Genomic DNA, 16,655 nt, shown 5'->3' on the forward strand with positions numbered 1-16,655 from the left:
TTCCAGCTGATGCGCTCTGGGGGGTTTCAGGCATATATATATGTATATATATAAACAAAAGGGGAGACTTGTCCTGGCCTAAGCTCTCCCTAGGAGTGTTGGGAGGACAAATTTTCAGGAACTAAAGAGCTTTGGGAAAGGAATTCCATAAACATATGAGATTGTGGCTCTTGAAGACAGCTGGTGTGTTTTCAGTGAGAGGGGTTGAATGATCCCGCAGAGACCCAGGATAATTTCTCTGCCATGGCATCTGGAGAAAGTGACCAGCACCACCACTCATTAAATGTGCAAACTGTTCCACCGAGAAGTGGGACCAGACAGCACGGGCAATGGGTCTCCTGAGGAACTTTGCTTCTCCCCCTCTGAGGGCACAGGTCCAAGATGTGACTAGGACTCAGGGAACCTTGAATTCTAATTAATCTCGTAGGCACATACCCAAGGACCTACCACAGGTCCCCCAGCCTTCCCTAACTTGTTTTTCCCATTTCTGTAAGGGACAGGGGCTTGCCCGGTCTTCTTCTGCCAGGGTGTCACAGGACTGTGGGAAAACACATCATCCGTTCCTAAATGCCTCGCCTGAGAGATGGTCCACAGGGAATGTTTAATTACTGTCCCTTTAAAAACAATGTAGATTTTCTTTCTTTTAATGTTTAATTCCGAATAGCTTTCCCCATGTTGTTACCCCAAATCACATTGGTGGGTCCCTGCCCTTGCACGAGGCCACGTTGTGTCCAGGAGATGGACAAACCGCTTTTCCATGAGCCTGAGCACCAACAGCGGAGGTCAACCTGATGGTTTGACCAAAATAGGCGTTCAGTACAGTACACCCCCAACTGAAAACATAGTGTTCAGGGAGACTTGTGTATTGGCTCCCGCCCCTCTACACATAGCTGAGAATTAACTACAGATGAAAAGTCCTTTGATCTTGAGAAACCTGAGGCATCAGGCCGCCCAGGGTTAGCGATCAACACTCCCTTTTGTTGGAACTTGCCTGGTATTTCACATTTATCAGCCCTTATGCCCCGACAGAGCATTGCTGACTTCTGTCAAACTTGGCACGCTCGGGTCCCCCCGATCCGGGAGGTAAGCGTGCCACCAGGTGCGGCGGCAGCTCAGGCCACATCTCCACCTGTCTCCCCTTCGGGCTGAACGACCGCCTCAGGGCAGAGCCCCGGCTCCCACTTGACCTGACTGACGGCAGGAGTATGGGGGCGGGGGGGAGGTGGGCAGTTGAAAACCCCATTTCCCACTTGGCTCCGCCGCCCGCACCTTTCATCTTCCCACATGCTGCAGCTCAAGCCTCGCCTTGCCCAGACACTTGGTTGTTGGCGCTGCGCGTCTGAGATGCACTGATTTGTTTACCTGGCTCCCCGTGAGGCTGTGACTCCCCCCCCAGAGGGTAAGTACTGGTCCTACTCAGCTTTGAACTCCCAGCAAGTGCACAGGATGTGGCACTCCACACAGGAGTGATGGGTTAGACGGGCAGACGGGGGGCTGAACAGACACACCAGCAGCGGGCTCTTGGCACGCAGTAGGCAGGACGTACCTGGTGGCAGGTGAGAGCCATGCTGGGCTCTCGAAGATTCTGTCTTGCTCTTGGTGCCTAGCATTAGGCATCTCTGAGACAGCTCGTTGGGAAGGGCAGGGGCTGGAGGTGGAGGGGACTGGTCTGATGGTCAGGGGAACGGGCCTGTAGGCCCCTGGCACTGGTCACACGCTCTGACCACCTATCCAATCCACAGAAGACAGTTTGGAAGAACTATCAATCCAGAAGGGAAGGGGCTAATCGAGGCAAACTTTGGGATGAAAAAAAAAAAACAAAAAGCAAAAAAACCAGAGAGGGGAGAGGGGTGGAGAAGGAAGGAAATTCAGCCAGATGTACTTAAAACCTCTTCTCTCAAGGAGGAGTTCAAAATGAGAGGGGACCTTTGGGGGCGGAGCTGCAGCGACACCAGGGCCCCTAGAGAGCAACACGAGTGCCAGTGAGGCTGGCTTGAAAGGCTGGGGAGGGGTGGGGAGGCAGCCGCTCAGGAAGGAGGCTGGGCTCCCAGCTGGAGAGCCAAGGGGCTGGGGCTGCTGAACAGATGGAGTGAAAGTTGCAGCTGGTGGAAATGCACTTTCATGTGTAAAGTTTGGTCCGTGGAGGATTGCGATTTCCAGCTCTGAAGGCGGCCGTGGGCAGGTGGCTCCGCTCCATGCTCCGCCTTCTCCCCCCACTGCCACCCAGGAAACTTGAGAGAGGCTCTGTGCCAGCACCCAGCCACCATGCCTTCCGCCAGCATCCCTTTCAACAGGCAGAAGCTGGCATGGGGACACCTTGGCGCGGCCACAGCGGCAGAGGACGGCAATGCTTTAGCAACTGAAGGGAAAAGGGGAATAGGATTAATCCAGCCTCCCCAGGAGGGGACCAGGTGGACCGAGAACAGATTCGGAGACGGAGGGAGGGAATCGACCTTCTCAAGCTGTTCATGGTACATACACTGGGTCCCCACTCGGCTTGTCTGAGCTCTGGCTGAAGAGGAGGCCGTGGGGAAATGTGAAAACACAGCAGAGCAGACTCTGAGGCTCTGGGCTCATTTCCCCCCCAACCTCAAGGGAGGTTTCTTGAGGAAAGACTGTATCTGGAGTTTTTAAAGAAATATTTGCCCACCAGAGCTTGAAGTGATAAAGTGATTTTGACATTCTCTGGCTCCAACAGCCAGCCACCTGTCCTGGCAGATTTAGACCCTCACCTGTGGGAACAGAGGCCACAAGCCCAAATGCAAATCTAGTCAAGTTCCTCCCTACAATGCTTGGGCTCTTGGGGGAATTAGCCACCCAACCGGGTTTCCTACACCTGAGAGGGAGCTTGGGCAAAGAGCATCAAGCTCTGCCTCTTCCCTCCCCCTTCTCTCTTCGCGTTAGGCTGTGCTCCAGGTCATCCAGAACAGAAACTGCCAACTCTGTCTTGTTAAAATCGAAGTGCTTTTTTTTAGAATATGTGATTTTGCTTCCTTTTCTTAAAAAACAAAAAAAACCAAAACAAAAAACACAAAAACCAAAAACAGACTGGAACCCAGTCCTTTATCCCTATTGTGTCCATTTGCCCAAGAGATGTCCATATTTGAGATAATAACTTAAATATTCTTGAAGTGGAGGTAGTCTCTCTCTTCCTAGTGGGATGTCTTCTTGGCTCCTTTCCCAAACTTGGCATCGAGACCGAGACCTATGAAAAGGGAGAAGATGGGCTTAGCTTTACGAGGAAAAATGAAACCTACCAATGGTTTTGACAGTGGCATGGGGGGAGGGGAAGGTCAGCCTTGGTTCTCCAAAATTGGGGCTTTAAAGAAAACTAACTCCAAACACTGGTTTTATAGAACTCCCTCAGAGAAAAAGTATGGCATCAAATGAGAAAAATCACCAAGACACAGGTAATTATGTATATATAATAAAATACAGTAGAACTAAAAGAAAAAATGTCAAAACTTCAGCTAGTTCTCTCAGCTCATCCACGGCAGCACAACTTGGTAGGGAGTAAGTTTAACAATTTTATCCTGTTCAGTGTCTGAGGAAGCCCATGTCACTGGAGGATAAAATGAAATGCTCATTGGGAAGGGTGGATTAGAGGCAATGCTTCCTTTCCTTTTTTAAAAACATATTCTCTAAAATAACTAAATAGGGGCACCTGGGTGGCTCAGTCGTTAAGCGTCTGCCTTCGGCTCAGGTCATGGTCCCAGGGTCCTGGGATCGAGCCCCGCATCGGGCTCCCTGCTCGGCGGGAAGCCTGCTTCTCCCTCTCCCACTCCCCCTGCTTGGGTTCCCTCTCTCGCTGTCTCTCTCTCTGTCAAATAAGTAAATAAAATCTTTAAAAAAAAAAAAAAAAAGAGCATTTGTATTTAATAAATAAATAAATAAATAAAATAAAATAACTAAATCACTTTCATAAATATACATTTCAGGAAAAGAAATATCTAAAGCTCTCTCACACGGCACCTGGGTGGCTCGGTTGGTTAAGCGTCCGACTCTTGATTTCTGCTCAGGTCAGGATCTCCGAGTCCTGAGATCGAACCCCGAGGTGGGCTCCACACTGAGCGGGGAGGCTGCTTGGGATTCTCTCTCCCTCTCCCTCTGCTCCTCCCCACTCCCTCTCTCTCTCTCTCAAAAACTTAATTAATTAAAAGAAAAAAGAAAAAAGCAAGCCCCGAGACTGTTGCTGCACACGCCCAGACACGTGAGCTCCGCGCGGAACTTACCCAAGAACACGAGTATGGTGCCCACCCACTGCAGCTGGCTGATCGGGTTGGCGAAGAGGATCACAGAGGCCAAAATGGTGAAGAACTTTCGAGTCGTGGTGATGATGGAGCAGGTCAGGGGGCCAAAATACACAACTGTCATGAAGATGAAGCTCTAGAGAGACCAAGAAAGCGGGGTGAGAAAGCTCCGCCCCAAGGTCAAAGTCTGTGACAGGACATCAGGGCTGGGCTTGCCGCCCTCTTCTTCCAGCCGGCTCGGGCTCCCTTGGGGAAGCCAAGCTCCCCGGTCTCGAGGCACTCACCTGACCCAGGGCGCTGGTCAGGCCAAAGAGCAGGATGTTATAGATGACGGTAGGGTACCTCTCGGCAAAGCTCAAGAACTCCCAGAGCTCCCCAGTAAACAGGATTCCTGGGAATAAACGGCAAAGGATGAATGGCGCACCCCGTGTGCCTGCGTCAGCGCACGTGCCTACACGCAGCCCAGGACAGTTCTCCACGGAACAGCACGTCGGGAAGTGCAGGGACGGAGTTCACACCGTCCTGTCAGGCAGGCACCTTGCTCCTAGTTTTCTGATTAGACAAACTAACTAAAGACTCTCCCGAGAGAGGCTTGGGACTCGACTAGCTACTTCTGCCAAAGTTACTGGTAGCGGAGATCCTCAGATGTTGGGGAGATACTGACCCACACATCCCCAGCTCAAGGCAGCCCCACGCATGGCCACCTCCAGCCATCAGCAGCCTCCTCCGTGAACCCCACTGTGCTGTACCAAAAATGCTTCCCGCGTGCGCCCAGATTTGAACAAAGGTTGGGAGGCACTGATTTAAAAGCACATGCGTTCGTGTTCACACTACAGTCAGCATACACCAAACACCAGTATGTCATCGCTATCAGAAGAAGGTGAGTTCCCAAGGTACCCCCGTGACCTACTACTGCGTGTCCCCCCAAGGAAACTGGCACAGGTCTACCCATGATTGTGCCAGTCATGAGGAGCAAGCAGAGCCCGCCAGGGAAAGTTTCTCCAAGAAGGTTTTCCAGGGGCTTGGACAGAAGGGCATCTTACAGCCGAGACAGGCCTCCGGCCTGGGCAAAGTTAACAACCAGCACCCGCGCTAGGGATCGACTGGACGACGGCAGTCTGCCCTCTGGTGACACACGGAAGAACAGCAGAACCGCTCCTTACCAGCTCCCAGCAGCAATGTCGACCAAAGGTTGATATTCAACATCATGTGGTTGGAGCCTGTTTGGTAATGAGCCCGCATGTGGTCCTGGGAAACGCCCGTCAGTCCATCCAGGGTCAGAGACAATAACTGGAAAAGAGAGGATGCACCCTGCAGCAAGAAGGCCACCAGGGCCCCTCCCTACCCCAGGACACAGGACTCTCACTTTTCTGAGACTCCTCACAAAGCCGCTATCTTAAGTCAGAGTCCTCAGAACAAAATGCTAGCATTCGGTCACGGGTGGAGGGTCCGGAGAGATCACGCTCACTGCCTCCTGCCCCACCCAGGCACCAGCACGACAGCCTATCTGAGCCGCCCAGTAATGTAATCAGAGTGGGATGGGAAGCCTAGCACTTCCCAAGGCAGTGCCACGAAGCCTCGCGTGCAGGGGCCTGGAACCCGTGCTGAGCCATGTATTTTCCCGTGAGAGTAGAGAAAGGACGTCTGGTACTGGCCTGTTAGCCTCCTGGCTTGGAGGGGCGCTCCAGACTAGATTCTCTGGTCACACTGCCCAGACTAGAAGCCTGGGCCAAGCTAGCCACTTCCTCTGCCACTTCATAGCCGTGTGACCCTGGCAAGTGACTTAACCTCTCTGTGTCTCAGGGTCTTCATAGGGAAAATGGAAATAATAACATATATAAGGTTATTGTTGTAGAAATTAACCAACTAATAGGTAAACCACTGGGAACAAGGCCTAATACACAGTAAGCAAGAGCTATTATAGTACTATTTTTAAACTCTGGTTTCCAGGTTTCTCAGAAAGCCACAGTGAGTGACACGCTATTCCTTCCCTATTTGCTCTCATGTCTCTCCGGCCTCACACCAGCACTTAAACACAGGCCTCAGAGTCACCCCTTCCCCAGGAGAGCTGCGTTGTTGTTCAATATTTCAGGCTTCCCACTGTGGCCTTAGGAGAGCTGGGGGCCATGCAACAAGAGACAAAGCCGAGAAATGGGGGGCAAGGAGCATCGCAATCTCTCTCTCGACACATAACTGGCCTTTCACACACCCAGGTGGGATGCTCCTTGGTTGTGATTACCGGAAAAGGCTGCCTTTCCCACCAGGATCACATACCAGAAGCAGTTCTCCGTAGCCAACTGTGTGTTCTTCCATCCCAACTACTTGCTTGGGTTTGTACATGAAAAGGGCCACTCCGGCCACAATTAGCAACACACACAGGTACTTGGCCTTTGGGTACTTCTTCTTCAAGAGGGTAACTCCAAGGAGCATGACTACAGGGAAGAAACAGTGGAAAATTCGGGTACCCACAGGCATTGATGAGCCCAACACTGTCCTCTTAGGAGACTCCTGGGAGAAAACAGGTCTGAGAAGGAAGGCCTACAGAAGCTAAGAGGAAGGCGCAAAGCTGGCACCTGGATAGAGAGGATTGAGCAACGGGGGAACAAAGGGTAGAAGGCAAGGAAAAGGCAGAGAACAAAGGTGAAAGATCCAAGAAGGAACAGGGAAAGGGTGGGGACAGTGGATGAGAGAGAGATTGAGAGGAAGAAACTGACAATCAAAATGGGACTCAACTCTAATGACAATGTAAGCACCCAGGACACCAAAATGATTGGCACGGGAAGCAGCCTAGGTTGGTCTCTAGCTTTGGGCCCATGCACATCCAACACCACCGGAAGCGATACAGAGGACAGGATGGCAGGGGGAAGGGATGGAGGGCCGGCTCTGGAGATAGCTGTGATGAGATGACAACCCCGAAGGGATACACAGCTCTAGCAGAGGAGTAGAGAGCCTGCTACAGGAAGAGTGAGGATGGTAGAGGGAGACCATCTGCTTCCGCTTACCTGGGATTGGCTTGCAGGATTTACCAAGGACCTGAAACAAAATCCAGCAAATAGTACCTGAGCCTCTGGGATGTGCCAGGCACTGTGCTAGGTGCTCTGTTAAGAAAAGTAACCGTGGGGCCTGCACCAGAAACCACAGACTATCATGGCCAACCCACCACCACTAGACCTCAGATCTATGGTTCTTTGCCCTCTGAATTTCTCCAACACATTCTCTTTTGTTTAAGTCACAGACTTGAGCGAAGAATTCTTAGGTCTTTTCAAACAACTTCTGAGCCAACCCTCATCACACCCTGAGATTTCACCTGAGTCGGATAGTTGACAAACTGTAGTGCCGAGTTGCTGGAGACCATGGCACCCAGATAGGAGACAGAACAGGCGGCATAGAGCCAGCTCCGGGTACGATCCACCCTGGCAGTGTCAAAAAACTGGATCACTGGGAAGAGACAAAAAATGTATAAGAGAAACTTGGTGAACTGAACCAAAGTTGAAGCCACATGAAAGGGATGTGTCAAATAAGACGAGAAGCACAAGATATTTCTGTCCTCTTAGACTGGGAAATCTCTGAAGATTATTCAACTCTCCAATCTCACCTACACCTAACACAAGACCACATGCAGAGCAGGAATGGGGGCTCATTCAGTTCAAGGGACTCGTTAGCTCTGCTGTAGCCCCCAGGGAACAAAGAGAGCAGCTCAAAACACGTCTGAAGCGGAAACATAAAAGAAAATCAAAGGGAAGAAAGAAGAAAAAAATTAAGTATTCTCAGTGGGGATCCGGCACACAGAAGACCCATTCTCTGCACATTTCTGACTCAGAAGTTGGTCTAATGTAAGGAAATAGAGTTGAATGAACAGAGAGGCTTTGAAAACGCTAAAGAGGGTGGGAGTGCTGCCAGTTAAACCTTAAAGGTGGACAGGGAGGGGGCACACAACAGATTGCTAGATAGGTACTCACAGATCTTGGCAAACACAGCATTGATCACACATTGAATGAAGACCAAAGTTAAGGCAAAAGTGAACGTCTCCTGCTTGGCTCCCTCCCCATACTTTCCTCTTGTTCTAAGAATGAAATGATGAGAAAAAAAAAAGGAGAAGCATTAGTGTATTTCACTCAGTGTCATCTAGTATGTCTAGAGTCACCGAAAGCTTTAAAACGATTTTGCTTCTCTGGATGTAGGGACAGTCTGGTAAGGTTCACTGGCCTCATTCACAAAAGGGGCTGATTTTATTGGATCTAGAAGCCAGACATCCCAGCCTACTGATCCCGTAGCTTAGGGAAAGAATATCCGTAAAGGATGGAGCTAGAGGAAACGTGGAAAATTAGACGGTGAAACGAGGTAGGTACCCCAAGCATGAGATGAAGGGATTTGGGCTACAGCAGCAAGGCCGGGGGCAAAAGAATCCGCTGTCCGCAAACATCTGGAAGTACCAGAGAGGAGCTGGCACAGGCAAGGAAACCTGTGTGTGCAACGGGGTACAACTGCCAGCCTGTGAAGCCCAAGCCCTTAGAACCCTAGGCAGAAAAACAAGAGAAGAAAAATAACCAGGTCCCGAGGATCCGGAGACCAACTTTGGCGTTTGGGAAATCTGAGCAGGCTCAGCCGCGGCTGCAAAGGTGTCGGGGGCTGGGGGCGGGCAGGAAGGAACAGCCGGGCCAGGGGCAGGGGGCCCGCCAACCGGGCCAAGGGGCGAGAGAGGGGGCAGGTCTGCGCTCCGGTCCCGGGGATCCGCTCACATCTTTTCCTGCAGGATCCCATAGTAGAAATAGCAGACAAAGACGCCGAGGAAGCACAGCGGCAGGCGCAGCCGGTCGGGCACCAGGGAGCTGCTAGCGGCCATGAGACGCCCGGACGACCCGACCGGAGACCCGCTCACAGCCGGCAGCGGCAGCGGCGGCGGCGGCGGCGACAGCTCCAGCCGGACATCGCCGACCGGCGACAGGGGCCTCATAGGAGTTGCATGCGACCGCCGCCCAGTAGGCCCCAGCAGCCACCGCCAGAGCTGCCGGCTCAGGGCCTCCGGGAGGGAAAGGCTTCGGGACCCAGAAACCGTTTCCAAGGAAAGGAGACCCGCCCTGGGACCTCGGCTTCGTCCCTGATGGCCGAGGGAGCCACCCGCCCTGACATTAATGCTGTGCCCCCGGAGTCTTCCGATCAGGCAACTTCGAGGACAACTGCGACCCAGAGCTCGACGGGATGGCCTAGGAGCTACGCGGGCGGGGAATGATGACGTATAAGGATGTGGAGGTCACCAATTGGCTGCGCTGTGCGAAGACAGACAGGTGAGCTGGAAGGAGGTGCGGCCGGCCGGGTTAATCCCAGTCTCTTCCCCAGTCGGCGGTCAGGCTTCCGCTGGGTCCTAACGCCAGGAAGTCTCAGTGGACCCTCAGCGCCCCCTAGCGGCTGCCCCGCGTCAGCGCCTCCCCTTCTGCAAGAAGAGCGTTCAAGGCTGGCGTTTGAGAGCTGTCCTCCTTCTAAGGGCACATCACTAGGCTTCCAAAGGGGTAACCTACGCGTGTCGCCTACATTCCGAGCGACAGTTTTCCCAGCCTGGAAACTTGGGATAGACAATTAGTAGCAACCACCTTGTCGCCTCTCGACTGTTCTGAGGATTAAATGAGCTGAGGTTTGTGAAAGTGTTTCAAAAACTGTAAAGTGTGCTATGCAAGTTTAAGGTATCATTAGTCATTACACTTTCTCAACTCTGATCTTATTTCCTCACATCCTGGAGGTGGAAATGGAAGCTTACCAAAGTGGATTTTCTCCGGGGTCTTACACCTCACCAGCAATACAACAAACCCTCCTGCTGCCCTCCAGATTCTTTCCCATTCATGACCTCCTTTTTGGACCCATCCCTCATCCAAGTGTTAGCCCTCCACCTGCGGACACCAAGAGCTAGGGCAACACCCCAGGACTTTCCACTATAACCCCCAAACCCCACTTAATCAATGGACTCTGGCTGCTATCTGGGTAGAGGCTCCTTCTCTGCTTCTGACAGCCCACTTCTTTGGCACAGCCTCAGGCAAAGGAAGGAAACTCAGGGCAGCACCACACCCATCACTCCAGGCCTGACTCACTAAGGCTTTGGGGGTAGGCCAAACATCTTTCAGGGGGAGGGGTAAGAAATAGAAGATAGGGTCTGTCCTCAAGCCCCTGTCTCCTTTACATCAGTGCGGATGGGGCCCCCACATTTGCTCTCCCGCCCAGTGGCTCTTTCCACTGAATCAGTGTGATTCCAGGGCACCAGACAGTAGCTGGGGTGAGAGACCTGGGTTGCAGTCCCAGCTCTGCCCCTTCACTAGCTGGGACTTCAAACAATTCTCTTGACCTCTGAGTCAAACTAGTTTCCTCATCTGAAATTAATGCGAAAATAGTAACAAGTGGGAGAGCACTGTGGTTAGAAGCATGGGCACTGGATTCAAGGGATCTGCTTCCCCATCTTAGCTCCCCCACTTCCTATCTGTGTCTTGGGGGTAAAGAAAGTACAATCTTTCTGTCCTCTTATCAGTACAGTGGGGTTTATCACATTTCCCTCATTGGGTTGTTGTGATATTTCGATAACATTTCATGTCAAGCACTAACAGGGTATCTGATGCTTACCGGGCCAATGAATGGTAGTTGGGATAGCCTGCCTTAAGAGTTTGTCTCGAGGTCTTCTGACATAGATACAATTGTAGTTATTATGACTGCCCTTGGGGTAGTCAACTTTTCACCCATACAGTGGGGATAATATGTCGTGAAAAAGTTTGTAAAGCGTAAAGCACCATCAGAATGTCGGGATGATTATTCCCATTTCTCCCCAAAGCCTCTGAGCTCTTACAGGTGCAGCACGATAAAGCTGAGAGGCTGCAAACCCCTCTGTGTTGTGGGTACTCACGAGAGGGAAAGAATACTCCAGTAGAGCTAAAGCTTCCCTAAAACTGTGCCAAGAGATTCAACCCGATGACCATTCCCTGGTCCTGTTCCCCTTGCCGGTGCACCACAATGTCAAACTTGGGTCACCCTCACTTCCCCTCGGAAACCCACTCTCCCTAGGGAGCTTTTCCAGACTCATCCAAGAATAAATGACTTGCCCCACTGACTTCTTCACCCCACCCTCCACCACCCCCTTCATTCTGGACAGCTTTTCCGTGGACCCTACTGCTTAGATGTCCATCTAAAGAATCCAAGCCTGGCGACCTGAGGACAGGGACTCTGTGCATCCACGTTAACACCCACATCCACATCATTATGTGTTAAGTAGAGACCTCTCTTGAAGACAAGGATGATCAATATCACACGCTCAATCCCCTCCCCCCAAAAAATGTTTAACAGAACCTCAAGCTGCTGGGAATACTTATTTATTTGGTCTATTAACACCAAGATCTGCAAAAAACAACTTCTAAACACAGGATAAGAAAACTTGAACATTAACATTCTTCTTCAATTTTGTGTAAGCTCTGCAGTACGGAAAATATACAAACTTCAAACAGCTGCAAAAATAGTGTCTTTGGGAGAAAATAGAGTTTCTACATCGATACAAGAAAAATAGGCATTTTTCTACTCCAACCCAGTCCCGGGGCAGGCGGAGGGCATAGAGTCGCCGCTTGCCACCCGGAGGAATACCAGCTCTCCCTCTCCCCCGCCACCCACCTGGGGCTGGGCAAGCTGGGCTGCTTCAGACAATCTTAGGGTGAAAGCGAGATGAAAATGCCACTTGGGAAAACGCTTGGTTCCCCCCTCTGCCAGCAGCTGGATTGGTCAAGCGTTAGGGCCCTTTAGGGCTGCTTTGGTCAGCTCCTCCAATGAGAGGGAGGCACGGGGATGGGCGCTGAGAGGATAGGGCTATCTATCTTCGGGTCTCCTCTTCCATGGCTGTGGAGGAGAGGGAAGGAAATCTGCAGTGTCCCCTCTCCTTCCATCATGGCCAGCTTGCTCCATGACAAGGTCAAGAGCCCCATAGACAGTCCTTTGGACTCACACCCAGGGGTGGGGGACCCAAGACCTTCGGGTGAGTTTTCCACCAAGTGAGAGAGGCGGCAAGAACACAGGTGTGACTTGTGAGCTGCCCAGCTGCTAGTGGAGAAGGCAGGTCCCCTCACATTCGGAGGGGCCGGTGTCCCTCAGAAAGAGGACCCGGGGCTTTGACACAATAAATGAAAGTGCTCGAAGGCCAAGAGGGAAGGGCTCCTTCATCCCCCACCTCAGGGGAGCTAGGGAGGGGCCTGCCACCAAGGCACTGGTCTCCATGGTGAAGTGGTGGGGTTGGGGCCCTCAGACCACCAGGGAACTCTGGAAAAGCACGGGCTCTTCTGATGGCGGGGTGCGCTGCCATGGCTCGAACGGCAGCGAGGAGGCTTTGGAGGCCTCTGGATCCTTCCGAGGCGGTGGCCTGGGGCTGGCAGGGGGAAGGGGGGACCCCGGGCTTGAGGGGCAGTTACGGAAAATGAAGCCCATGCTGGGGAAGAGGGGCTTCATCAAGCTGACGGGGCAGAAGGCCGAGCCGGTTGGGTTGAAATGGACTTTGTTCTTGTCAGGACAGGAAGTCAGGAAGGCCAGGTCGGGGCCTGGGGACCTGGAGAATGGAGAGAGAAACACACACACACACACACACAAGGGGAGAAACAGCCAGTGAGAACTGACAGGAGATGTCATGGCATCAGGGAAGCAGGGGAGCTGGGTCTCTGTTCAAACAGGGTGGTAACTCAACCAAAAAACTACAGGCTGCTGAGCAACACCCAGTCTTTAGGCCCGCAGCAATCCATTTATTAGGAATATGGCTGAACAACAGGAAATCTACTTCAGCTAGAAACAGGAGGGATTGAAGCTAGACAGGAAGGAGAACTTCCTGACGAGGGGACTTTAGAAGAGGAGACCAAGGGATCTTTTAATTTGAGAGATTTCATCAGTAAACAGTGTTCTGAGGGCAGACCACTTGCCTAAAAGCAGAGACCCAGGCAAAATGATTTTCTAAGACTTTGGACAGCCTAAAGCAGGGTTTCTCAGCATCAGCACTATTGCCATTTTGAGCCGGATAATTCTTGGTTGTGGAGAGCTGTCCTGTGCATTGTAGGATGCTTAAGAGCACCCCTAGCACCTGCCCAGTACATGCCGGGAGCCACCTGTGTCCCCCTTAAGCTGTGACAACTAAAAATGTTTCCTGACATCGCCAAATGTCCCCAGGGCGTGGGGAAGGGGGGGGATGTCTCCCATTGAAATCTACTGACCTAAAGAGTCTCATTCTTGAACACATTTGAAAGGTGTGATTTTTCAAAGCCCTTGCTGAGATGCAAAGTAACAACCATGGCGGGAAGGCAGGCCGACCTTAACAGGAGGTCTGGGCTCTAACTCCCCATGTGCTCTTGACCCACCTGCCTCACCTGGAATGTGGAAAGAACCATCCCCACCTTCCTAATCATGTGGAAGAAATGGAAGGATAAAAGGAGTGAGGTCAGGGAGTTCTAGAGTAAGGAATCCTTATGATAAAGAGGAGTGTCTGGCCATGCTCTGAGGGGAAGCGGTTGAGAAGCCGCTGGTTGCGAGGGCTCCTGGGGAAAAGCCAAATGTGTGGTGTGATGGTGAAGCTCTGTTACCAGTGGATCCCTCGACTGCCTTCCTCTTTATGTATAATATATAGACAGAAAAATGCACTTAGGGTATAGCATGGGAAATTGATGACCATTTTAACTGTAGAATTCTAATAATTCCAAATCCAGGAAGAAGAGCAAGACAGGAGGAGGGCAGGGGTGAGCCCAGAGCGAGAGGTGGAAGAAAGAGGTGAAGACCCATGTGCTGGGTGTATCTGGGAAGGCCTGGGGTCCCAGCAGAGTCCACAGCGGCAAGGTCTCCCCTGACCAAGAAGGGTTTACAAGAATCCCACTTTATGGACTGTGAGGAATGGGCAGGAGAGGGGAATGCTCTCACTGTGTGCATGCCCACGTGGGGAAGGTGACCCAGGAGACCAAGCCCCTCTCGAAGGACAAATGGCATGACCCTGAATGGCTTGATTCCCCTCCTGGGAAATCCAGGCCATCTTATAGGATCAGCAGCTAGGAAAAGGAAAATGTGACAGAAGAATTGCTAAACAAGAACTTCCCAATGGGCAAGCTGATACAAGGAAGAGGCCCCAATGAGCTGAGAATTTCTCTCCCAGGGCCTCTTGGAAAGCAATCCATAGGTCACCACCTCTTTTTTTTTGAGATCATGACCTGAGCCGAAATCAAGAGTCGGATGCTTAACCGACTGAGCCACCCAGGGCCCCAAGAGTCACCATCTCTCTCAAAGGATTAACACAGGGACAGGAAGCCTGGGGAGATGGCTTGAAGACCCCGGCTGGCATCGTGAGTCTGTGGAAGAATCAGGATGGGCACCAGCCTCATTTCCACAAGCAATCCCAGGCGGTGGCTGCTCAAGTATAACGTGGACTGGGGAGAGACCCAAGTCCGCTTAAGCTGCAAGATCTGGTCTTTTTCCTCCATGCCACCCCTGAGGACCCAGGCTTCTTGGAGAGCTACATAGCGAAGCTGGGAGCAAACACTCCCGGGGCCATGGCTTTCTCCCTAACTCCCACTTTGCCTTCTAGCTGTACCCTCTGTTGCTACCATGGACTGTCCCTTACCTGCGACGTGAATGGAGCTCTCAAGGCTCAAACCCTGTCCTAGCTACATCTCAGCTCACACACGAGGACCAATTCTTCCTAACTGAGAATCTGCCCTTCTGACTATGAAGCTGGTGGGGGGAAGAAAATGAGCTCTTGGGGTGCCTGCTACGGGGGACCGGGTGGGCATTTGGAAAGGTTCGGCCCTCCATCCTCTCTGCTAATGGGAGGGAACCGTGGTGAAGAAGTCAATCAACATCAGAACGGCTTCTGAACTGTCCCACCTGGTTTGGAATATTCCACAGTCCTTCCTTGTAAGGACTGGAAATTTCTGTCTGGGAGTTCATGACCCTTGAACCACTAGAGCGACAGGGTGAAGACTTGACTCAGAAGCAGGGAGGAAGCTGTTCAGGTCCCCCTGCCACTCCACTGGGGACAAAACACTTCCCATCTCTGCCTGAAGAGAACTACTAACATGCTCTCTCTCTCTCCGATTACCATCTAGCAAACTCACACCTTCCCCAGGGATGGAAAAAAAATAGAAAAAACAAAGGGCTCGGGTTTCAGATCTCTTTCCTTTCCAGCTCCCACAGCACTTGTGGCTGGCATGTGGGCAGAGAGCAGGTTTCCATAGAGATCACAATAAGCAAAGATTGAAGGGCTCCGAGTAGGTCATGTCGACAAGTCTGATCGTGGCAAAAGTGTGCTCCCGATCATCTGAAGTTGACAACGGCCCCAGGCTGAGAGAGCCCAAGATGGAAGAAGGGCCTGTCAGAGAGAACAGTGCAGGGCTCACCCCCATCCCCGGCCCCGCCCCACCCCGCCCACCCCGCCCACGATCCACGGTCCACGGTCCACAGGAGGTACTCACACGGCCTCTTCGAACACACGCACTCTCTCGCAGCCTTCCGGGGGCTCCCGTTTGAAGACGTAGCTGTGATTGGGCCGAGGGGAGGCGGCAAAGGCAAGGACCGGAGACGGGCTGCTGTCTTCAAGGCAGGCTGGGCGGCCCGGAGAGGAGGCTGCAAACAGAGTGAGGCTGAGGCCAGTGGAACTGAAGGAAAGGAGGCTCTCCACTTTCCTGGGCTCAGGCTTCGGTGTAAAGGGGCGAGACTGGGACATGTGGTGAGGGGGTTGGCAGTGCTTATGCTAATCCAGGTTGTTTGTCCATGCTTTATTTACCTTAAAATAGCTTTAAGAAGGCTTACAAAAACCTATATCTTGTTATACAGGATAAAAAAAAATACAGTTGAGGGGCACCTGGGTGGCTCAGTCGGTTGGGTGACCGACTCTTGATTTCAGCTCAGGTCATGATCTCAGGGTTGTGAGACTGAGCCCCACGTTGGGCTCCATGCTGAGCGGGAAGGCTACTTGGGATTCTCTCTCTCCCTCTGCCCCTCTGCCCCTGTGCTCTCTCTCTCAAATAAATAAATAAATCTTTTAAAAAAATACAGTTGAATTGATGGAAAAATCAGGTCTAATAGCAATTCTGTATTCTCAGGAGGTAGACTACAACTGGGACTCCAAGTCTGACTTAAAGGAATCCTAACTTCCGTCTCCCTGCTTTCTTCCAAGACCGCACCGCCCTGCTGCCAACACACCACAGCTTTGTCCTCTCCACAGCCCTGCAAAGCTATCCCTTCTTCCAGGAAGAGCTCTTGTACCAACTCAGAGAAGCAGTCTTTACTCAACCCCACTTGTGGGATAAAATCCTCTCCCTTTCCACACAGTGAATGTACTTTGCCTAGGCTGCAAATATTGACTTTATCTGTATTTATCTCACATTTATTCCTTATTACTCTATGCTCTGTTTACCTCTGTGTAGT

The 16,655-nt window shown here is 51.9% G+C and overlaps 2 protein-coding genes across 2 annotated transcripts in view; both read right to left on the minus strand.

Moving 5' to 3' along the window:
• Nucleotides 1-2,950: 2,950 nt before the first annotated feature.
• On the minus strand, nucleotides 2,951-9,209 carry SLC35B1 (solute carrier family 35 member B1). Its single transcript, XM_032429177.1, has 9 exons — nucleotides 8,990-9,209; nucleotides 8,210-8,313; nucleotides 7,558-7,688; nucleotides 7,253-7,283; nucleotides 6,525-6,682; nucleotides 5,414-5,540; nucleotides 4,535-4,641; nucleotides 4,233-4,386; nucleotides 2,951-3,205 (listed from the first exon to the last, which is right to left on the minus strand). The coding sequence occupies exons 1-9, from the start codon at nucleotides 9,202-9,204 to the stop codon at nucleotides 3,153-3,155; spliced, it is 1,080 nt and encodes a 359-aa protein (XP_032285068.1). The 5' UTR covers nucleotides 9,205-9,209; the 3' UTR covers nucleotides 2,951-3,152.
• A 2,368-nt stretch (nucleotides 9,210-11,577) lies between these two features.
• Nucleotides 11,578-16,655, minus strand: part of FAM117A (family with sequence similarity 117 member A) — a 42,221-nt gene continuing 37,143 nt past the window's right edge. Inside the window, exons 7-8 of the mRNA XM_032428861.1 lie at nucleotides 15,701-15,851; nucleotides 11,578-12,807 (exon numbers count right to left, since the gene is read on the minus strand). Coding sequence (XP_032284752.1) covers nucleotides 12,507-12,807; nucleotides 15,701-15,851 — 452 coding nt within the window. The 3' untranslated portion in view covers nucleotides 11,578-12,506. The remainder of the gene's footprint in view (nucleotides 12,808-15,700; nucleotides 15,852-16,655) is intronic.

The sequence above is a fragment of the Phoca vitulina genome, unplaced genomic scaffold (genome assembly GCF_004348235.1).
Source record: "Phoca vitulina isolate PV1807 unplaced genomic scaffold, GSC_HSeal_1.0 scaffold40, whole genome shotgun sequence".
In the NCBI taxonomy this organism is placed as follows: Eukaryota; Metazoa; Chordata; class Mammalia; order Carnivora; family Phocidae; genus Phoca; species Phoca vitulina.